At 32.6% G+C, this 25296-nt stretch overlaps 1 protein-coding gene and 2 long non-coding RNA genes across 4 annotated transcripts; 1 reads left to right on the top strand and 2 right to left on the bottom strand.

Moving 5' to 3' along the window:
* The first annotated feature begins 891 nt into the window (after nt 1-891).
* Nucleotides 892-4238, top strand: LOC143050986 (uncharacterized). The gene is made up of 3 exons (XR_012970527.1): nt 892-992; nt 2541-2681; nt 4059-4238. It is a non-coding gene; the product is annotated as an uncharacterized LOC143050986 (long non-coding RNA).
* Nucleotides 4239-11727: 7489 nt separating this feature from the next.
* Nucleotides 11728-12604, bottom strand: LOC143052025 (uncharacterized). The gene is made up of 2 exons (XM_076225000.1): nt 12193-12604; nt 11728-11765 (listed from the first exon to the last, which is right to left on the bottom strand). The coding sequence occupies exons 1-2, from the start codon at nt 12602-12604 to the stop codon at nt 11728-11730; spliced, it is 450 nt and encodes a 149-aa protein (XP_076081115.1).
* Nucleotides 12605-18543: 5939 nt separating this feature from the next.
* Nucleotides 18544-22910, bottom strand: LOC143051633 (uncharacterized). Of its 2 annotated transcripts, none has more exons than XR_012970860.1 (3): nt 22772-22910; nt 19268-19407; nt 18544-18832 (listed from the first exon to the last, which is right to left on the bottom strand). It is a non-coding gene; the product is annotated as an uncharacterized LOC143051633 (long non-coding RNA). The 2 variants fall into 2 exon arrangements; XR_012970861.1 differs by having other exon boundaries at nt 22887-22904.
* Nucleotides 22911-25296: the final 2386 nt, after the last annotated feature.

Genomic DNA, 25296 nt, shown 5'->3' with positions numbered 1-25296 from the left:
ATTGGAAGAAAAATGTCTTCAACATTTGACGAAAAGGGTAAATAGTTGCGGACCGAGGGCGTGTTCCTTTTTGATTTACAAAAACGCTTGTGTATGCGGATATATGGTTGGAACCCCAACTTGTTTTAGAATTGCATGTATTCGAACCGTCTTTAAAAAATAAACCACATCCTGGTGCCTGGTAAATAAACTTGCCGCTGAACAAAACTGCATACAAACCCCAACCCAATTAAACACATGCTATGTATTTTTCAGAAATAAGTGTCTACAGTCAAAATATAAAAAATATGATAATTAAATTATAAATGTTTACAAGTATAAAGGACAGTTAATGGATAATTAGGACAAACCGCTCAACTTATATTCAAGAACAGTAATTACAGACGATTAAATTGTCATCTTTTGTATAAGGATGTGGATGGGGAGTCTTTCATTTCAATATCTTTTTTAATTTTTTAGCTTTTTTTCTATGTTCTTTTTTAATTTTTTAGCCATTTTTCTATGTTCTTATTTAAATTTAAGTATTTTCCCCTATTCTTTCCATACTTTGCATATTATTCCCTACTGACATTCCTCATAATGGTTTGGCTGTTTTCCACTAGTTTTTGTTCTTTTTTTCCTCTATTTTAGTATGTTAACCCCGCGCAGACCCTCATATATATAATTAAAAAAGTAGGATATATCTATCGCATTTCAAATATATATACATAACCATTATATATAAACTACTTAAGTCCCTTTGTCTTTTTCAACATCCACTTGTTTAAAAACAGGATTTGTTCATTTTACAGAAATGAAGGACCCCTCTGGAGCCTCTTTTATATTTAGTTGGGAGAAAGTTCGATCATCTCATTATAAATTAAATACATACACGTACGTTTTATCTAAGCTATTTAAATTCACTTGTCCCGTAGCCGCTGCACGGTTTTCTTTTGTTTAAAAAGTGGTTGTTATTGTTTTAACATACAACTGTCTATTACTGCGATACAAAGGTAAGAAACACATTCAATTTTATAAATTGGTATCTGTAAAAGAAAACAGTTCCAATTGGCCGTTTCAGAATCTAAAGCATCATGGGTAATTTCATTGTTCGTATCCCAAAATGAAAATAACGTCACGTCATTTGTTAAATTTCCATTGTTTATGACATTTCTAACCAATCAGGACGTTCTGGTGTACACTTTTGAAAATATTACCCAGGATGCATTAGATTCTGAAACGGCGAATTGATAAGAATGTTATATATAGACGTTTCTATACTTGATAGTTCTTGATAAGAAGTGATAAAATACAGCTTATCAATATTAAAAACAGCGACAAAAAGGAAAGGATTTACTGCAATTTGAATGATATGAAAGGTGTGGCGAACCTTAAGGACACGGCAATCAAACGGCACATATAAACCCAATTGACAATTCTTCAAAAACAGAAGGGTGAACATTGATGACTGATTGACATCATTTTATATTGCTATCAAATATTCACCTACGTAAAATTTGTCCTATTGATATATTTGACATTCTCAAAAAAATCCCATACCAGTACTAGTGCAACTTATTTGCACTTATTCATAAATCAACTTCCATGTCAGGTATAAATCTTGAAAATTTTATCAACAAACGTTTAAATTAAGTGGTTGTAAGCAATTATAGGCAAATGTTTGGTCCTCAACAATGAGAAAACTCATACTGTAAAGTCGGCAATACAAAACGCCTTGAAGAAAAACTCAAAACAATTCAATTGAGAAAAATAAAAAAATAACGCCTAATTTATATCAAACCAATATACGGAGAAAAAAATATAGACATGGACCAGTGACAACCACTAAGCCTCCAGATTTAGACAGGCGCACTGACTGTGACGGAGACTAGTTATAGATATAGAAAGATGTGATGTGAGTGCCAATGAGACAACATTCCATCCAAATAACAATACATGTTCATAGGCGTTCATCCCTCCCTTAACCTTTGAATTAGTTGTTACAGAAAACATAAAACCAGTCGAAAACTCTTTTAATAATCAGATCGATTCAAACTAGAAAACATCAATCAAAAATACAGACTGAACATAACAGGTTTTTTGTCACACCCATCATCCTAACACTAAACAGAAACTAATAATAACAATTACAGATGCCAATGTGAAATGAAAGACAAATGTAGAGATATTTCCCTTTTAAACTTTCAATTCTGTATCTCTTAAAACAAGGCCATGGATATTTATTTCTCTGTTCTTAAAGTTCAATTTCCAATGGTTGTAATTTATAACAGGCTTTTAAAAAGCTTGTTTTCATTAAACAGACAGCTAACGTGATTGACAGATGTGCATTTTGACAATCGAGGTCTCTACAGTGGTGATCAAAGTCGAGATATTTAAAATTTACTATCAAACGCATAATTGACACGCTGGTAGTGCTGATGAAAACACACCAAAACCCAAAACATAGCCAAATCCGGACAAGATATCAGAACATTGCGAGAACGATATATGCTGTGATAAAAGAATAATATGGTTCAATAAGGAGTAAATTTTATTTACAGAGAAATGGAATTTCTTATAATAACTTTGCTGATTTTTTTCTGGAAGACCAGATCCTGAGTGTCGGATTAACATTGACGATCCACGTTTCCAAAACATCAAAGATGCCCTTTGGGTTAATCCAGGAACACCAATTATTAGTGGTATGTTTTAGTGAGATTGTACTGTTCTAGGCAGCCTGTGCATAAATAAGGGCAACAGTAGTATACCACTATTCGAAAGTCCTAAATCTATTGAGAGAAAACAAATCCGGGTTAAAAACTAAAAATGAGGAAAACACATCTAATATAAGATGAAAACAACGAAACAACAGAAACACTAAAGTGCAACAACAAACAAAACTAAAAAAAAACATCAATGCAATACACACAGAAACAAACTGAGATGAGGTTCATTGGTAAAACTAATTGCGAATAAATGACCAGGAGCTGAGATGCAAACAGTTCTTTAAAAAAAAAGATGACCTTAATAGTAGGTTTCAATGTATTTTACAACTATCAATACCCATCCATGTTAAAAGTTGATTCATTCTTAATTGTGCATTTTCTACTTAAGGGGTAACCTACCACTTTGACTCAAATAGATGTGACATGTTTACATTTCATAAAAGTTTGACAAAATATTTACTTTGACCGGATGACCACTTACAGGAATGATTTCATTGAATATATTACAGTTTGAGAAGCACTAATTTGATCACTAAGAAGCCTTTTCTCTCTCTACTTGTAGTATGTCATTAAAACTCTCAGCTATTTAATGAAGAGTTAATTCCCTTATGTGATATGTACCTGTTTAATATAATGGATTTTGAGGACAAAATTTGACATCCATCAACACATGACATTCCCTGATTTGAAGGCTTCTAACATAGAACGAACAAATACAGATATGCCAGAATTCAACATGTTCGTAGGCACCAACTATTCCTAAAATTTAAGATATCTATAACAACAAATGAAAAGAACAACTACATAAAAGGGTCAGCTGATTAGGATAATACAAATAAAACAATTACATCTAAAAAAATCTTTAAGAACCACAGTACTGATTTAAAAATACTTGAAGTACTGAAAACTTGTTCAAAGACATTTACATCAAAAACAGAAATTCAGGCATTAAAAAAAAATGCAATCTGTTCATATCCAACGGATTAAGTGATAAGACGTCATCAAATTAAAAAAAGATATTGACTGGTTTAGGACAATAAAATAGTACAAACTTATCTTGACACGTTAATTGATATGCATGACATACTTTAGAAAAACAATCGGTTTGTAATGCATTAGAATCGGAATAACAGTACTGTATTTGCCACCGTCTCCGTTACGCGTCGCCAGTTAAACTGCATTTGCGACCGTCAAATCGACAGTTGACGGCATTTGCGACCGTCAAATCGACAATTGCATTGACGGTGGCATCTCTTCGACTACAGTACTGTTATTCCTAAATTGTCCAAAAATATTTTGTTGGTTTTGTTTGATGATTTTATGTCTTATGTTTCTATTTTGTCTTTTTTCAAGGTTTGGGATATTCAGGTTTCCACGTAAAAGATGTCACCAACACTGTAACAACTCATTTTGAAATTCGAAAACAATCTGACCCTGACCTTGAACATATTTTGTTCAATGCATGTAGATTCGACGATAATCTGAGAAAATATGTATTCGGACCTGTAATCTAACAAGTTATAGGAAGAAAGATCAACCAAAATTTCGGACGGCAAAATATCAATAAAATACAAAAAAAAATATTGTGTTTCTTAACATCTATTTTCTTCAATGATATAAATGAATGCAATAGTACTTTGTTCAACGCATGTAGATTTGACAATACTCTTAGAAAAAATGTAATCTAACAAAACGGAAATGTTGAACAGCAAAATATTAATAATTAAAAATAAAAAAGAAATATTGTGTTTCTTAAGATATAAATTGTATAATAGTATAAAAAAATAAAATTATAGTACTTTACTTGTGTTGACCACTTCAAATGGATTGAGGTGGGAAAATAGCGTTGGCAAAAACTGATGTAATCTCAATGACTCGAAAAGAATCGAGACCGACTAAGCAAAAAGGGTAAGCGTCTCCTGCTTTGCATGCAATAACCGGCATGTGAATCGTCACTTGATAATTTGCTCAAATTAGCAACAAAACTCCACCTTCATCTGCGTATGGAATATACATTTCGTACAATATTCAAAAACATGTTATTGTAAATATGACGTTTAATAAAGAAAAAAATGTTATTTATGTCTTGTCAAAATAGTGATTTGGCAGTATTTTGTCAAAGAAACATTTTTTTTATTATTTTTTCGAAACATTGATACTTTTTACTGATTTAAATTATAACGCCTTTTTTATATATATATTCAAATTGTTAAGATCTAGTTATTATCGAAATGTGTAGACTTCTAGTAAAAGAGAGGCGAAATATACTAGAGGGTCATTCAAATTCATAAATCGAAAATAAAAAGACAAACAGACAAACAATAGTACAAAAGATACAACATAGAAAACTAAAGCCTAAGCAAAACGAACCCTATCAAGAACGGGGGGTGATCTCAGGTGCTCTAAAAAAGGTAAGCAGACACTGCTTCACTTGTGGCACCCGTCGTGATAGTAGTAATATATTTCTGCCGATAACAAAATCCGGCGATCAATTCCACTTTACATCGCTATAAACTATAATAAAATTAAAAAAATATGTCATTGGTCGGTTTTTAAGTATAAGGTTTTCAATAAAAAAAAAATTGATAGAGGATCCAATATCGATCTCGGATATCAAAACTGTCAATGGTCCCTTGATTTTGACAATATCAGCTTAGACTTCTATACTTTAGTTCATCAACATACAAAACATGGACGCCTCAAACTAGCTGATAGTTTCACCGACCTTGCGAAGCTGATAGTGAAATATTTTCATGGTAATCACAAAAAATCAATAAGTCAATCTCTATATTGGTTGATTGCCGACCTAGAAAGAAGAGTATTTCGTGTTCTGCTGTCTGCTGACTCTGGTCTCCAGACGTCTGTCATAATAAGTATCTAAATAGACTCACGAAAGGTGCAATTGGCATTCGGATGTTTAAATTTTAGATTATAAACGTCAGTTTCGTTCTGATTTTGTTTTATTTTTCTTAGTTATAACCTTTCATAAATTGCCTCACCAGACAGCAATTACATAAACAATAATAAAGCACAACTCAAAAATATAGTTGAAGTTGAATTTAATATCAATGACCAGTTTAAAGTACATTTTAAACGTTACGGTTTTTAACTTTAAGTTGTTTTTTTAGATAAAGTTTCTTATGTTCAGTTTGTCAAATTGTTAAAAAAAACGTTATTTGAATCCTGTTAATAAACTGAGAACATTGCATTAAGAATTTTTAATTTATTGTTTCTCAGTAAGTATAACTATTTCGTATGTTATTTTTCAACAGGTTCTAAAAAGCTTAACTTTTTTACATGTTTCATAGAAATCAAAAATCCAATACCATAACGTATCTTAAAAGAAGTACTATGTTGTATATAATCTTGGTCTAAGCGGTGGCCGCGGTGCACCAGTTGTCTACTGTATCAATAACTTGTCAACACTGAGGTTTTAAGTTCAAACCAAACACGTGGCAGGCCTAGGTGCATTCGACTCCTATCTTAATTTCACGACCGTGCAAGGGATGTATAGGCTGTCAATGTCGTTAAACATTTCAATTTGATGTCCTTTCTTAATAAACTGGTGTTGAATTGTCAGTTTTTTTGGTTTTTAACTAAGATCAGTGCAGTGTATTTTCTGGGAACTCCAGTCTCTTCCAGCTATAATAAAACGTACATTATAAAATAGCTGATTGTGAAATATGTGGTAGTAAGCATACACAATCAATCAATCTTTTTTTGTTGCTTTTTGACCTAGAACAAACTCTTTCCGTCTAAACAAGAAGGTTAGGATATTGTATTAAAATGTAAACTATTTATAATTTCTGAAAGTCCGAAGAATCAATGTTTTTGATAATATTTCAACAAACTTTACAAGAAAATCAACTGATAGTTATATAACAGAAAGAAAACTATGTTCACGAATGTCCCACTTGCACTATGATTTCATATGATCAGTTGACCTTGAAATTGGGTTAAAAACTCTAATTTGGCATAAAAAAAAAAGATCATATCATAGGGAACATAAGTTTTAACTTGATTGGACTTCAACTTCATAAAAAAAAACTTCGACCAAAAGCTTTGACAAAAATCTTTTACCTAAAGCAGAACATTCGGACAAACAAACGCGCAAACGGAAGTATGAACTAACGAACGGACGCACAGACCAAAAAACTTAATGCCTCTAGGTAGAAAAAAAATGTGAATATTTCATCTAACTGTCAAAATGGACAGATGTTCGAGGAGAGATTTCAAAACGTTAAAACATTGATAACTTTCCACCGACACATGGTCAGAGATCCACACCTATATTTTTGCAACCTTAGCAAACTGTCATCAATGCCTAAAAACTCTCATGCACCTGTTAACAAAGAAAAAAACCCACAAATTAGTCCAAAAAAAACACAAAGTAGTCCAAATAAACTTACAATTTGTTAATTATTTTCCAAAAAATTAGTAACTGAAATAAAAAACTTGCATAAAGTTTTTTCTTAAACCACTAATGACACTTGACCTTAACGTTTACCGACCTCTGATTAGGCAGGTTAAATTCGATACTTTGTACAAAGCGAGTGCTACACTGTCTTAATGCCAAATAACCCTTTCGAAAGCTATTTTATGTTATGTAGGTTAGTTGTCAGCTGAAAAGTTATATTTCTGCCACTATATAACATTCCCTTAATGTAAGTGGCAGTCTTAATTTCTCTCTATTTTCATCCTGGTCGAACTAAGTCAGGAGCCTCTGGCCTTTGTTAGTCTTGTATCATTTTTATTTTAGTTTCTTGTGTACAATTTGGAGTATAGTATGGCGTTCATTGTCATTGAACTAGTATATATATTTGTTTAGGGGCCAGCTGAAAGACGCCTCCGGGTGCGGGACGTTCTCGCTGCATTGAATACCTGTTGTTGACCTTCTGCTGTTATCTGTTCGTTCTATGGTCGGGTTGTCGTCTCTTTGACACATTCCCCATTTTCATTTTCAATTTTAAATTGTGTACATTGCTTATTTGTTTCATTTTCAACCTTTTTTAGTTTAACTTAATCTTACTTTTATTCAAATGTATTAGATCGCTCTCGCGTGACTACCTATTGATGTCTAATATGAAAAGAAGAATGGGTGTTATAGGGCAAAATATTTCATTCTGTTTCATAGAATAAACACCAAGGAGTTTGAACTGGCCTTAGTACATCCTTGAAGCTCCATACGAGATTGAGTTTCCTTTCTATGATTGATTGAGATTTTTGGTGTTTAACATCACTTTAGCACCGCAATTTAGGCAATCTCGTGGCGGCCAGTTTGTATTAGTAGAGGAAGCCGGAGTGCCCAAAGAAAACAACCGACCTATGATAGGAAAACTGACAATCCTGGTCAATTAAGATTGGAGTCGATTGCACCATTTCTATGATAGTTAACTAAAATAATTTTGTCAACTTGGTTAAACTTGTTTTAAACATTTTTTTTGTTTTTAATTGTTTGAATTTTCAAACGTTTTCTGCTTCTCATGAATTAGGCAGCTTAAGAGAAATATTAGGAAGGTCAGGTTATGATATACAAATGAAAACTATTAACACATTTTCAAAAGTCCGAAGTGGTCGAATAATGTGTTTGTTTATATCTGAGTAAAATCTACGAGAAAATCATAGTTATATAACATAAAGAACAAGAATGTGTCAATAGTAGACGGATGCCCCAATCGCACTTCCATTTTCTATGTTCAGAATACTATAACATTATTAGGAATATCATATCACAGGGAACAAATGTACTAAGTTTCAAGTTGATTGGACTTAAACTTCATTAAAAACTACCTTGACCAAAAACGTAAAAAACATTTTTTTTTACCGGAAGCAGGGCAGACGGACGGATGGACTACCGAATGGACGCACAGACAGAAAATAATGTCCCTAGGTGGGGCATAACAAGGACAAAATAGGAATAATTCAGCTCACTGTCAAGATGGACAGATGTTCCAGAGGAGACTTTCCAAAGGTTAAAATCTTAAAAAGCACCCATCGATACTTGGAGAGATTTACACGTATGCTTTTGTAACCCTTTGAAAACTATCTGAAATGCCAACAATCTCTCATTTGCATGTTCACAAAGAAAAACAAGTACAAATGGACAATTTTGATTATCATTGTCATAAGGATAAATAGCTGAAATAATACGACATAAAGATGACGGCAACTTTGACTTCTCTGCTTTTTATCTTTCTTAAACCCCTCTCGGCACATGCTCTTTACATTAAAAGAATTTCTGTTTTGCCAGGTCAAATCCAATGCTTCGTACAAAGCAAATGCTACATATTTGCAGGTCAAAATACTCTTTCGACAGCTCTGTGGTGTTTTGTAGGTTTATTGTCATTTGCAGGGTTATATTTCTGCCCTTTTATAACAATCCCTTATTTTATGTGGTAGTCTTAATTTCCCTCTTTTTTCGTGAATGTTAACAGAATATATGATTTGCCAGGTTAAATTCGATACTTCGTACAAAGCAAATGCTACATTGTCTGCAGGTCAAAATACTCTTTCGACAGCTCTGTGATGTTTTGTAGGTTTATTGTCATTTGCAGGTCTATATTTTTGCCCCAATATAAAAATCTCTTATTTTTGTGTGGCTTTCTAAATTTCCTCTTTTTTTTCATCTTGGTCGACCTAACGTGCAGAATCTGCCAATTGTATTCATTTTTTATTTTGTTTCGTCAATAGCAAGTTTAAATACTGTGGAATCATTTATTTTCGTGGGTATGAATGTTCGTGGATGGAGGAAAACTTTCTTTTTCATAGATATTAAATTTCGTGGTTTTCCTTAAGTCAGCATGCATTTATATGGAACATTTTTAATTCATTGAACACTTAAATTCGTGGTTTCCCTGTACCCACGAAATCCACGAAAATTGGTATCAAACGAATAATAATGAATTCATAGTAGCAGTGAAAATCCACTCCTCGTTTTTACATTCTGACGACATATCTTGTATTTATTTCGTAGAAGTTTTCGTGCATTGAATAAAGGGAAAATTATGTCTCATAATTCAAATATACCACACAACAAATTAAGGAACTAAGGGGCAGGGTTATTTTTTTTTATTCTATATATTTATTTCGAACAATATGCAAGCATCAAATTATTTGTTGTCTTCTTTTATTTACGTCGTGCAAATTGAATTTTGGTTTTTGCAACTGGATAACTTCACTTTCAATTAAATGGCAAATACTCTCAAACAAATTTTTTTTTCTATCTCCACAATTTATATATTTTTTTCTTTCTTCAAAGTAAGGAAAGAAGGTAAGAAAAAAAAAACTTAATTTTATTTGTGTGATATACGAAGTAATAATAAAACTTTTCTTCAAAGTTTACAAAAACAAACATATGTCAGAAGAAATCATTACTCTATAAGCGTGATCTACAAAAAAAAGTAAAATCACAAAAATACTGAACTCAGAGGAAAATCAATTCGGAAAGTCCATAATCCCATGGCAAAATCAAATAACAAAACGCATCAAAAACAAATGGACAAGAACTGTCATATTCCTGACTTGGTACAGACATTTTCAAATGTAGAAAATGGTGGATTGAACCTGGTTTTAAAGCTAGCTAAACCTCTCACTTCTATGACAGTCGTACTTGTATAAAAATAAACAGATATGGTATTATTGGCAGTTGTAATGAGACACATATTAAGAAGCCACAATGAAGTTCATGCAAAGAACTATCAGTGGCCACAAATCCTTCAACAATGAATACATATCATACTGTTCGAACTACAATGAAACGACCCAAACTGTGCATAATGTGAAATAAATTCATTTCGAGTTTCCATCTCAGAAAATTATCCTGATGTGATTATTTTTAATATATAAACTTATCTCTTGAATTTTTAAGTTTGTTTAAAAAAATCTCTGGGCCCGGTTGTTCAAAAGTGTCGTTAAGCTAACGCATTCGTTAAAGTGTCGTTACCCTGTCGTTAAATTTAACATAATCGTTAAGTGTTGTTCAAAATTTTTAACGCTTAACGCAGTCGTTAAATCTGTGTTAAACTTAATCACTTCACATACCTCGATTAAACCCCTAACGCAGCGTTAAAGATGGCCGCCTTAGACTTAGCCTTGTTTCATGTACCAATTCAAAGAAAAGAAAGAACTTTTAGAAGCAAAGAAGAACTTACCCTAGACTACACTGACACAGAACTTAGAGCACGCTACAGATTTGGGAGGGAAGGCATTTTATTCTTATCTGATCTAGTAAGGGACAAGTTGACACGTCAGACAAACCGGAATCATGCCCTCAGTGTAGAACAACAGATAATGGTGACATTGAGATTTCTTGCCAGTGGAAGTTTCCTCCAGGTCATAGGTGATACATTAGGTAAGACTATATACTTTTAAATGCTTCAACTGTTTACATATATGTTTTCTCATGATATAATATTTCAATTTGAGAACTTTAAGCAAAATCTTAAGTGGCAATTCATAGTGTACATGCATTTAATGTTGCATTGTTTCTTCCATACTCTGCACTACAGTACAATATTTGTTTACAAAGTAATTGGCCAGTCATTATCCTAAAGTTGGGCATCTCTTCTTTGTAGGTTTGGACAAAAGCACAGTTTCAAGAGTGGTCGATTCTGTTTTAGACGCTCTTTGTGAAAAAAGGAACCAGTTCATTCAGTGGCCTACTAACCTTAACCAAACAAAAGCTGAATTTTACGAGTTTGCTGGGTTTCCAAACATTTTGGGTGCTATTGATGGGACTCATATAAGAATAAAGAGACCACATCATGACGAAGCCTTGTTTTTATTTTTATAGTTTTTTTTTCAGTTTTAGAAGGTCACTTTGTAAGTAAACTGATTTTTTTAAATTTATTTTGAAAACAGAAGTACAAAGAGGAATAACTCTAGATGATTCATTTATAAGATATAAGAAACAGGCTATAGTCTTTCTTCTATGGTGTAAGCAACTAATAAGTTCTTATCTGAACATGAAATTATATATTTTAAACTTAATAAGTTATTGTTTTAATTGATTAAAACAGTTTCATCACTTTAAAACAGTTTTTGATTCTTTTGAAGTCATATCTCCGTAAAAAATATGTTTTCAATGTCACAAGGGACAAAAAGCGGTAATAGCAAAACAAAAATCAACACGATGGTGAAAGTAGGTTTTGCAGTCAAAATAAAGATTGATAAAGGTTAACTACTGTTTCAAGGATATCCAAATGCAAAAAGTGTAAGTGAATAATGCAATCCGTTATGTACAAGTGACCACTAGTTGCGCATACGTATGAAAATTTAGAAGTAGATTGACATATATATTTTTAGAATATGTCAAGGTCAAATATATTTAAAGCGAGGAAATCCCATGCTATGGGAAACCCTTCTGTCAAAGCAGACGACCGTTAGCGTAAAATTATTTTCTACATCTACTGGTTAAAATCAAAGTTTTTATGTCAAATTAAAGAATGAAATTAGAGTAAAAATTAAATTGAATTTAAAAAATACATACCATTGCAAGTTATTTCTGTCTCCAAACCATCAACATCAATGAATGAGGCACTATCCCTCATAGCATTAACTATGTTTTCTTCCGCAATAGTCAGCTGTGTGGGTGGTGGTCCACCTCCAGTTTTGCTCATTTCCTTTCTGTTGTTGGTAAACTTCTCTTTGGCACCCCGACACATATTACGGTATTTGTTTCTGACTTCAGTTTCACTCCTCATGCAAACACCCAATGCATTGACTTCCTCTGTTATGACTTTCCATAACTCATTTTTCTTCTGATTTGTAACTTCTGGGGAAAATCCCCCTTTCAATAACTCCAACTCATGTGTAACTCTTGAACTGATAAGGTTTGCCTCAATGGATGTGAAATTGGCTTTTCTGTCCCTAGGCAATTTTTTTGCAGACAATTCAGCCATCTTGGTAGCAGGAAGTGAAGATTTTCTGTGCATTATGGGTAACATTTTAACGACAAAAAATTTAACGACTCTTAACGCAGTGTTAGTTAACATTGTCGTTAAAAAATTTTGAACAACACATTTTAACGCATATGTTAGCTAACGACTTAGTTAAGATTTAACGACTCGTTATCCTTAATCATCGTTAAGGCTAACGACACTTTTGAACAACCGGGCCCTGTATTCAATAAAGGCAACCGTAGTATACCGCTGTTCAAAACTCATAAATCTATGGACAAAAAACAATATCGGGGTAACAAACTAAAACTGAGGGAAACGCATTAAATACAAAAGGAGAACAACGACACAACATTAAAATATAACGCACACAGAAACGAACTAAGCATTAGACAAAATCCTATGAGAATAACAAATATAACATCAAAACCAAATACATGAATTTGGGATAGATAAGTACCGTGACACGTCTTATAGTAATGTGAATTCACACTAAAAAATAAGAGACAACAAACGACACAACGGAAACTCAACGTTAAAATGTAACACACACAGAAACGAACTAGAATATAACAATGGAAATATTCCTGACTTGGTACAGGACATTTTTAAAGGAAAAAAGGGTGGGTTGAACCTGGTTTTGTGGCATGCCAAACTCATGTTCTACAACATGTTCTAATCAGTAAAATTACCCGAGAAGACAAAATACTTTGCAATTTTGTACCTTCTACATTATACTGCTGTATCTATACATTCACTGTATGTTCTACTTAAAGCAGAGGGAGGGTATGAAGGGGCGGGATTGATTTATTGCAAGCAATTAAAAGACAAATGTTTTTGAAATCCAATTAAAAATTGATATTTTATAATTCAAGACTAACAGCAGGGAACAAGATTGAAAAACAACATAGTGCATGTACTTCCTTTAAGGGCGGGATTGATTTATTGCAAGCAATTAAAAGACAAATGTTTTTGAAATCCAATTAAAAATTGATATTTTATAATTCAAGACTAACAGCAGGGAACAAGATTGAAAAACAACATAGTACATGTACTTCCTTTAAGATACGAAATGGGTTAGGATTTTTTATTTTATGTGAAAGATGTCCGCATTTTATAACTCTTTTAAAAATGAAATACGAATCATCGATATTTACTGAACAACAAACAATTAACAATTCGTAATGCAATGTTTTCAATGTATAGTATATACTTGTTACCTTTTTCAAGAATACAACAAAATGATATCGGGTCAGCGGATTTTCTTTTCAGCAGAAATATATTTCTAGATTGATAAGAACTTTCCAAATATCAATCATATAAATGTTAAGAAGGTGCAATTAAAATCTGTAAACGAAACCATAATAAGAATTCAACCGTCGTTTTATCAAAAGTCGGATTTACAGCTACAAGATGTTGAAAACCGTATGAGTTTAGGAATGTTTACACCATACGTGGGTGAAGTTGGAATCTTACTGCTAAGGTAGTAAAACAAGTCTGCTGCTCTTTCTGGTATAAACAATTCGTAGACCCACTGCGTCCGATGTTTAATTGTTCTATTTCACGCATTAAAAGCTACTTTGTCTTAGTTTCAAATGAAGTGGCACTGATTTCATGGCAAAACTATACCCTATCATGACTTGTGCAGAAAATTTTAAAACATGTTTAATTGCCTATTAAAACGTAATGGTTTCTGGAATTTTAATAAAAGCACAAAAACAGTTATTTGCGATTTGAAGAACAGAGTAAATGTGCCCACCTATCATAATTTATATACCTTTTTATTATTCAAAGGAAACTTTTACCCTGCTTTCTTACCCTTCCGGAGCACCTGAGATCACCCCTAGTTTTTTGGTGGGGTTCGTGTTGTTTATTCTTTAGTTTTCTATGTTGTGTCGTGTGTGCTGTTGTTTGTTTGTCTTTTTCATTTTTAGCCATGGCGTTGTCAGTTTGTTTTAGATTTATGAGTTTGACTGTCCCTTTGGTATCTTTCGTCCCTCTTTTTTTAACAAGGGTTATACAGTGACCCCAAGTCCCTGACCTTTCATGTGATACCAAAAACTACCAAAATTGTATCTATTGAATACGACGCATGAACTTTTTTTGTTATAATATGTTTACAACTTTCTTGTATGGTCTTTACGACCGAGCCCGAATTAGTGGTTCAATACCGGCTACGCCGTCTTTACCTTGTGCAGTTTGGCAGAATGCAATGTAAAATGTATATACATATGCTTTGCTCATTGTGTTATGGTAATTTTATCTCCCGTTTGTTCGTGCCATTACTCCTTTACGAGCTGCTTCAAAATATCAATAAAGAAAGAAAAATAAAGAAATAGACACACGTGCACTCCTACAAATGTAATACCTTTTTGATATTGACATAATTTAGTGCACCTTTGTTTTTACGCATTTGATATACGAGAAATTTGATCCTTTATTATACAAATACTTATAATTTAAGACCTTGACGTTTGAAATGTATTTTAAACCGGTCGTTGACATTTTATATTATTTTACTTTGGCTTCAAGTTGTGTTTTCACCATTGCGCAAGTGATTGTCGTCTGGTGAGGCAATAAATGAAAGGCCGTAAATATAAAAAAAAAGATACAAATCAGAACTAATCTTTTAATATTCCATTTTAGATTTTAACCTTCGAATGTCAAGTGTACTATTCGCGAGTCTGTTTATTTAGTCAGCAGGATAGACGCACAGGGACTATCGAGTCTGTTTATTTAGTCAGCATGAAAGACGAACAGAGACAATATTTCAGAGTCGACAGACAGCAGAGCTATAAATCAGTTCTAGGTCGAAAAGAAACAAAAAAGATTGACTGATGTTTTGTGTTTACTACCCAAATTGCAATAGCAGCTATTTTGTGGCATACATGAAAGGTTAAAAGAAAGCCGAATGTGTAAGTCTTTCCTGTTAGTAGATAACATCTACACTAACAAGACATCTACAGTGCCTCTCCACAGCAGCAAATGGTAAATAGGGTATGGTGTCCTAGACCTAACTGTAGAGGATCTCGGAGTAGCAAGGACCCTAGAGATGAAGTGTGTAGGACCACAAACGTGTGGATATGCCCTAGCACTCACCAACTTTGTCCCAGCTATGGATTAATAGCCAGCTAGACAAAAGTCGTCAGCCTTGGAAGACAATTCATCTAGGAGAAGAAATCTCTGATATAAAATTCCGGGTAGATTTGACTCGTCAGCCTTGGTCGGCAATGGATCGATAGGAAAGAAACCTTGAGTAAAGATTCTCTGGTTCTCCAGGTTGGGGATTGAGCGATAGGCCAATAACCTATCCTTGTACAAAAACTTAAAAGTTAAGGAACCGCGAAACGGAAGAACGACTTTTTTTCATTCGCGCCCTATGCGACACAGGGCGCTAACGGGAGTTATAAGTGATAATAGTTGAACACACCTGTCACGTGGATGTTTTGAGCTCATAACCTGAGAGTTTACAAGCTACTGATGCAGTAAACGGACTACTAAAAAAAACTTGAAAAACAAGACCTAAAGCAGAGTCTAAACTTATAACAGTAGCATAGTGCCTCCTTTGAGATACATGCGATGGGATTTTTCATTAAGTGCAATAACCCCCTTTACTATACCTTTCGAAATGTCAATGATCAGAACAAACACAAAGTGAATAACCAGCAACACGTCCAATCCTGTCAATGAATTCCAATTTGATATTTACAGATTTTTAAGGACCTTTAATTTAACTAATTTGACACATTAAACTTAATATCTTATATCATCTTAAAAACTAACAGTTTAAAACTTGACGTTCAACATGTTCTTTAAAGAGATCATTGACATTATTTTTTATTATAGTTTAAAGTTGTGATATACGCTTGAATATTTCATTGTCGTCTGGTGAGGCAATATATGAAAGGTCATAACAATGAAAGAATTAATTAAACAAATAAGAATAAAAATGGCATTTGTTTATTCAAAATTCAAATATATAAATGTCTAGTGTACTATTCACGAGCCTGTTTTAACATATCATGACAGACGTTCAGAGACAACATGGCAGAGTAGATAAACAGTAGAGTTATACGAATATCTAGGACGCAAAGCATAATAAAAAAGATTGATTGATTTTTGGTATTTACTTCCACATCTTGCACTATTAGCTATTTTATGGCGTTTTTGTTTTATATAGGTCGAAGAGACCGAAGTGCCCTAGAAAAACACCGACCTTAATTAAGAAAAGTGACAATCCTACGCTAGTTAATTAAAACAGGAGTCGAACACACCGGTCACGTGTTTGGTTTGAGCTCATAACTTCAGATTTCAGGCTAGTGATACAGTAAACGAACTACTAAGACAACCAGACAAACAAGACCCATAGCAGAGTCTGAAATTGTAGAAATAACATAGTATATCATTTGAGATCCAAAATTTGCATGCAATTTTTGATATAGTGTTAGTAAAATAATCCTTTTTGTCAATGAACATTAAAAAAACAAAAACCATGACCAGGAACACGTCGCTCCTGCCAATCAATTTCCAATTTGATATTTAAAGATTTTAAGGGACCTTAGATTTAACAAATTTGATACACGAGAAATTTAATCCTATATTATTAACAAAGCTTAATATTTAAGACCTTGACATTTGACATGTACTTTTAACAGATCATTGACATTTTAGATTTTTTTACAATAGTTTATGGTTGTGTTTTACGCTTAGTTATTTCATTTTCGTCTGGTGAGGCAATATATGAAAGGTCATAACAATGAAAGAATAAAAAAACAAAACAAAGAAGAATAAAACTGACTTTGTTTTATCTAAAATTTAAAAAGGTGAATGCCAAGTGTACTATTCACGAGTCTGTTTATATATTCACCATGTCAGACGCCCTGAGACGACAGCTGTGAGTCGGCGGACAGCAGAGCACTTAATATAGTTTTGCAACAAAAATATTGATTGATGCATTAATGATTGGTTTTTACCGCCTCATATTGCACTCTCAGATAGTTCGTAGTACTATTTGTTTTTTACAGGGGAAGACCGGAGATGCGAGAAAAAACATCGAACTAAAAATTCCTTATTATATGCCAAAATCAAAAGCTGATACAAATAAAACGAATTAGAAAATAACTGATGCAAGCTATACTTTATTGTAGTTTTAACATGGGTAGGCATTATATTCGTGATTATATTTTCCCGAGCGATAAAGCACCGACCTAAGTTAAGAAAACTGACATTCCTACACTAGCAAATTAGGAAAGAACGCACCTGCTACTGTTTGAACTCACGACCTTAAGGTTGACAAGCTAGTGAGACAGTAGATAAACTACTAAGAGGACTTGTCCACCGAGACCCACCACTGAGACCAAGATTAAGAACCAACATAGTATTTCCTTAAGTATATCTAATGGAATTGATGTTTTTATTTCAATGAAACATGTAGAAAAAATGTATTTTTGGAACCCGTTGATCAAATGTCGTACGAGACATGTATACTTACGGAAAAGCAATAATTTTGGGGTCGGTTGATTATTTTCTTGGCAGAAATGAATCAGTCCATATATCGGTAAACAATAATTCGCCAAAAATCGATTATATAAATAAAATAAAAAGTAAAGACGATTTAATCCAAATCTGTGAACGAAACAATGTTTTGAAAAAAATCCAGTGCAAAGTATTTGTTTTCGAAAAGGAAAGTTCTGTGACAAAACAGTATTTAATCACTTTTTACCCAGACACCAATCTTAATAAACATCGGAGTTATAGCTTCAAGCTTTTGAATATCGAATTGTGGAACGTATAATCCATACGAGGGTGTAGTTAGAATCTAGTTCCTAATTTGAGTAAAATATGAGTGTTGATTAACATGCCGGGTATTGCAGGCTAAGCAAAAGAAGGTAACGCGATTCCATCAGTTTTTGCCATCGCTCAATCAATGTAAATTGTTCAACATCAGTACTTTTGCATTTATTTATATCATTAAACAATATATATATATATATATGATAAGAAACACAATCCTTTTTTTCATTATTGATTTTTTGCCGTTTGAAGTTTCGGTTCAACTTTTAATCTTTAACTAAATTTCAGGTCTGAATACATATTTTCTTAGATTGTCGTCGAATCTACATGCGTTGAACAAAAGATGTTCTAAGTCAAGGTTGGATCGTCTTGGAATTTCAATATATGTTGTACTGGTGTCGGTAACATCTTTTACGCGGAAACCTGAGTACCCCAAACCTTAAAAAAATACAAATATAAGATAGCAAATCATCGAGCAAAACGAACAAACATAATTTGACAATACAGTATATACCAGCTACAACAGAAATCGGAACTAAGCTGGAATTCTCTATGTTCGTGCAAGAGTAAATATATTTATTTTCATTATTAAAAACTGAAATTTAAGAGCACAATAACCGCTACATCTTGAAGAATTAATATTGTTCTACAGTTTGTTATACAAATCAATAAACGTTTAAAGCCCAGTTTTTAACTGTTGTTATTCTCAAATCATTACTGTTGGTCTTAAAGGATTTTGGTTGTTGTTGTATGATTTGTATTAACATATTCAGTTAAATTTTTCCAATTAGTTTTTGCAGTTTAATCTTCAGTCCAAAAAGAAAGTTTTGCGTAAAGGCTTGACAAAAACATTACAATCTCACTAAAACATACCTCCAATAATTGGTGTTCCTGGTGGAACCGGAAGGGCAGCTTTGATGTCTTGGAATCTTGGATCATCAATGTTTATCTCACATTCAGGATTTCGTCTCCCAGAAAAAATCAGTAAAGTTATTAAAAGAAGTTCCATTTCTCTGTAAAAGATTTGTTTACGTTATTTAGAATAATTTTAAGATTTCTTATTCCTGGTCAGGATTTGACCACACCTTATGTCCTATATGTTTATCGGACCATCCCTTACAACGGTTTTTATTATGTGTTGAATTGTCAACTATTTTTACCTTAATAATCACTGTACAGACGTTGCTTGTCGAAAGGCTGATATCGTGTATACAAATTTGTCCAATTAAATTTACCAAGGATGCTCATCCCACTATTTCAAAATGATAAGTTTTTCTTAAAGGTTCGTTATGAATTGAAAGCGTATCATTAACCATGTTAACGTAACAAACAAAGCAGAAAAAATAACTGTCCGTGACCACGTTTTGAAGTCAAAACAATTGAAATCATGGCAGTAAATCTCTGTAGTTATTTTTCAAATCTTACATTAGCATTTTTATTTGATAGGAATTTTTAAAATGTTTCAAAAATTGCGTTTCAACTGTATATTAAAAAACTATGAATATAACATAAGATTAGTTGTTTAAAATTTTATCCCACATTAAAATACGAGTAAAAATCAGTAGCAACAAGTAACTATTTTAAAAAATATTGTTCATTTCGCAACAGTATGCAGATCAAAACGTGATCGAGTGTGTTGTATAAAAATTAGAAAAATCAAAACTGTCAACAGAATCAAAAGGACCATAATACAGTTGTTGATTTATATGTAGTCTTCAGGATCAAATGAGCATGACATATTATTAGGGATCTGCCATTCGACACCGATTTCATCTATTGAATGTAGATATTCTCAATTAGCTGAAAAATACATCAGAAACTTGAATTACAACGCGGTGACAGAGTCAATTACCCTTTATGAAAAAGTGACAAACACACTATTTATTTTTATCCATCTAATTCGTTTAGCCTTTTCAACTGATTACCACTGTTCCAGGATATGGGAAAGTTTGAGATCATGTTAACCTGTTTAACCCCGCCACATTATGCCTGCAACTCACTGGTTGTCGTTTGTTTATGTGTTACATATTTGTTTTTTCGTTATTTTTTTGTACATATATTAGGCAGTTAGTTTTCTCGTTTTAATTGTTTTGCATTATCATTTCGGGGCCTTTTATACCTGACTATGCGGTATGGGCTCTGCTCATTGTTGAAGTCCGTACGATGACCTATAGTTGTTAATTTCTGTGTCATTTTGGTACCTTGAGGAGAGTTGACTCAGTGGAAATCATACCACATCTTCTTCTTTTTTTTTACATTAGACCCCGCACCAATGTCAACCATGTAGGACAGACATGAGAGAGCTGCAAATTATTAGTCTTTGCGTTCATGATAACAGAAACATTATTCAATAGGAATGAACAGATGCCTGAAATTAGTAATCAGAGTTGATAAAACGTACAAAATAGTTGTTACATGGAAAGAGACCTAACCTGAAATAAACAAACTTGTTAAACATATGTAAAAATAATGTTTAGCCACGACTCCAAAAAATGTATTCAAACCGTTGTCCGAGTTACCGAATAATGAATGGACAAATTTAGGACTAATTTCGATTTGCTATGAAATAGTGATATTTATTGATGAATACTTCAGCTATCCTGTAACAAAAACCTTTACAAGTCAGATGACAAAATGCATTTTCCAAACTCTTGGATTGGCTGAACTGGATTGATTTAGACTGGACTTAACTCTCAAGACTTGACTAGAAAGATTTAGCCTTTAATTAAAGTACATATTCTTCCTTCTTTCAACTGTATCACCTTTTTCCATGAGTATAGAAGAGGGACGGAAGATACCAAAGGGACAGTCAAACTCATAAATCTAAAACAAACTGACAACGCCATGGCTAAAAATGAAAAAGACAAACAGACAAACAATAGTACACATGACACAACATAGAACACTAAAGAATAAACAACACGAACAAAAACTAGGGGTGATCTCAGGTGATGTAGGATACAGGGTATATGCTTATAGGGTATATGCTTATATTTTAATGTCATTCGCAATAAAAACAAACTGAATACCCTATTCAAAATTATCTTTTATTATACATAACTTTGTTTTAGAAGCAATTTAATTTGTCATTAAGACAATGTCATTAATAGTATTTTTTGTGTTTAATTAATTCTGTGTGGTTACATTGTTAATACAATTAAAACGTTCAAAAAACTAAATAAAATAGAACAAGGTGATGAATGTATTATAAAGATGATAATACACAATTTTTCCATGTATCTGCCTTGTGTAATACAATTGTTACCAAGATTGTGGAGGTCAAATAATGACAGGATGAATAGTCCTAATAAATCAAAAAGTGATTAAACTACAAAATGTAACAATATATATCAACAGTGGAATACCACCAATTAATATTCTGTCTTAAACATGTTAAATAAAATCAACGGTACCAATTTTCTTGCACCAGATGCGCATTTCGACAATACATGTCTCTTCAGTGATGCTCGTGGCCAAAATATTTGAAATCCAAAGCTTATATAAAAGATGACGAGCTATAATCCAAAAGGTCCAAAAAGTATAGCCAAATCCGTGAAAGGAATCAGAGCTTTGCATGAGGAAGATACATTCCTTAATTTATAATAATTTCTATCATTTTGTAACAGTAAATTTTAATAACACAAAAAATCCGTATTTTCACCCGAAGTACTGGCTACTGGGGTGGTGATATATGACAGGCAAATAATAAATTTAAATTATATTATTGAATATAACAGCATCAACATAAAACTGAATAAATAACAAATACACAAATACACAAATACACAAATACAAAATAAGTGAATATTATCAAAATGAAAAACAAATTAAAATTCCAATCTATAGCCCAGTTAAGTCCAGCGAATACACTTTCCAAGTGATGTGTTTATTGATATATCATACTTTCATTTATTAAAAATGCTATAGTTCATAGTTCACACACGTGTTGTACACAAAATGAATAAATATTTGGAAGTCCAGTCTTTCGTCCAGTCTAGACTTATTACTTACTTTTCCAGAGATGTACTTTTCATTTATTTATTCGTAAATACGTAAATAGGTCATAATACATACACACATGTTGCGTGGATATACATTGCAGATAGGGGCGCGTTGATTTGAACTATGTATTAGTGATGATTATTCAGCTCTAGCATATGTTTCAGAATGTTAACCAGTGCACCTGGCTTCTATCTCTATCAATATATAGGCTACCATTGCTACACTTTGTTTCGTTGTATTAAATATATACACAATGTTAAATATTTGTCTGCATGTTATCACTTCATATCAAGAACAATAAAGAACAGAAATGTCAATACATAACGTTCTTATCAATAAACCGTTAAAAATTATAAGACTTAATGTGTTTCTTACCTTTGTATATCTCTCAGAAGTGTGCAAAATACAATTACAAACTATTGTTAAACAAGCAGACAACCTTGCAGCGGCTACCGTCAAAGTGAACTTAAATAGTTAAGATAGCACGTACTTGTATATATTTAGATTATAATTAGATGATCGAACTTTCAACCTAACTAAATAAACAAGAGGCTCTAAAGGGGTCCTTCATTTCTGTAAAAAGAAAAAAAATCATGTATTTAAAAAAGTGGATGGTAAACTAACCTTATTAGGTTGTTAATGTCTGTGTCATGTTGGTCTCTTTTGGACAGTTGTCTCATTGGCAATCATTCCACATCTTCTTTTTTATACTTATGGTGAAACGCGATAAAAGTAATCTAAAAAAGAAAGGACGGTCAAACTCATACATCGAAAACAAAAAACACAAAAAAAGAAAAAGACAAACAGAAAAAAATAATAGAACACAAGACACAACATAGAAAACTTATGACTACGCATTTACTATTATATATTATTTACATGTTCATTTGAAATACAATATTTTAATATGCTTTCTCAATAATTGATATGAGGGTCTGCACGGGTTGATCATAATATATAAAGAAATATGTAAAGAATGGTGAAAAAAAATAAAAACAACATAGAAAAATGGAATAGAAATTAAAATAATACTGAAATGAAAGACTCCCTATCCACATCCTTATTCAAACGTTGACAATTTAATCGTTGGTAATTACTGTTCTTGAATATCAGATGAGTAGTTTGTCCTAATTATCAAGTAACTGTCCTTTATACTTGTAAACGTTTATATATAAGAATAATTCAACTAGCATATGTTTCATATTTTATCTGTAGACACTTATCATAGAAAAATAGATAGTAGGTTCATGATTTTGTTGAGGTTTGTAGGTAATTTTGTTCAGTGGCAAGTGTATTTACCAGGCGCGGATCTGGACAACTTTAAAAGGCGGTTCCAATAAATGCAGTTTTGAAAAAGCGAGGGGTTCCTACTACATGTCCGCATACACAATCATTAGTTGTGAAACAAAAAGGAAAAACGCCCTGGATCCGCCTCTGTTTACCCTTTTTCATCAGATGTTGATGACATGTTGGTTCATTCAATGCAATATTGGCCTGGTCATATTGTTAAGGTGGTTGCCTACATTCTAAGTATTACATCATACATTATTCAAAATCTTCTTTATTAACATAAAATACGTCCATAGAGATCAAAACTCCTCTCAAATATCATTGATTTTAACGTTTCAATCCCAGTTTGCACTCACAACCAACCAGAAACATTTTGATGTAAGCCGGTGCTGAACTGCAGAACAAAAAAAAATAGATAACTAAATTGTGGACGTCATAAGACGAAGAAAATTGGTAAATTGAACACTGCATTTGCAATGGAAGAACATCGATGTCTGACTATTTGACAACACGTGTTCTCCATTCATGTTACTGTCGTAGTTTCAATGTTTTTAAACTATCAATCGGTTAACTCAACTATGAAAAACTACGAATTATTGATTAGTTTTCAATTAGTTTTGCGTCGAAATGTATGTATGTTAATTGTAGTTTGCTACCCGTCAATTTGGCATTGTGTTAGAAATATTCATGATAAAAATGTATTACCAGGCATGCAGACCAGGTAAATAAAATAATTCCTTGTGTTGACCCGGCATTGTTGATGGTACACGATTGAAATTGATCGCGTATGACTATCACGAAAAAGAGTAAATTTAAGAAAGGGGCGGGCATTTGGCTTTCAATTTTTTTGGAAATTCAAATTTATAATTCGTCTATACATAAAGTGTGGCACTTTACATATATAAGGCATTGGATTATAAATTTGTAGTGAAAACTGACATTGTTGCATATTTTAACACCCCACGCCACCGGAAAACACATGTTCTTATTTTGAAAAGGTTTTAATACCGTATAGGGACAGTCCAGAGGACATTCTATATACCAAAGAGTCCATACTAGCTTTAGGAAAATAGCAATCAAGCAAAGCCTCATATCGCGTCATATTTACCAGTTTACATTCTACTGACTCTATACCTTTTCTAACGGTATTCAAATGACAAAATCATGATTTCATTTGAAATCTTAAATTTGGCATAATAAGCAAATAATTTGCAAATTAATTCTTTACATGATACAATGTTTGACATGTAGAAATTTTAATTCTCTTTATTTTTAATTTGCTGTCATCTGAGATAAGATTTCATGTCACGAGCAGAAAATTAATTGACAAATCATCAGATAATTTGTGGAATTACTATTAAATGTCAGATTTGCTATTTAAAAGCAAATTTTAATAACACAAAACATCCGTATGTTCTGTAACATTTCCAATAGTGTCACCAGATGCAAAAGTGTGTCTAACAACAACATGTGTCGCTCCTTTGAAACTTGGAACAGTATCTTAGCAAATTATTGGCCAAATTGTAAATACAATATTTAAACAAATTACAACAATAAACTTTAGATTTATTTATAATTAAATGATTTTGATGAAGAGAACTTTCAATAAC

Source organism: Mytilus galloprovincialis, chromosome 11 (assembly GCF_965363235.1).
Source record: "Mytilus galloprovincialis chromosome 11, xbMytGall1.hap1.1, whole genome shotgun sequence".
In the NCBI taxonomy this organism is placed as follows: domain Eukaryota; kingdom Metazoa; phylum Mollusca; class Bivalvia; order Mytilida; family Mytilidae; genus Mytilus; species Mytilus galloprovincialis.
The sequence above is the reverse complement of the archived record's forward strand: the minus strand, read 5'-3'. Positions and strand labels throughout refer to the sequence as shown.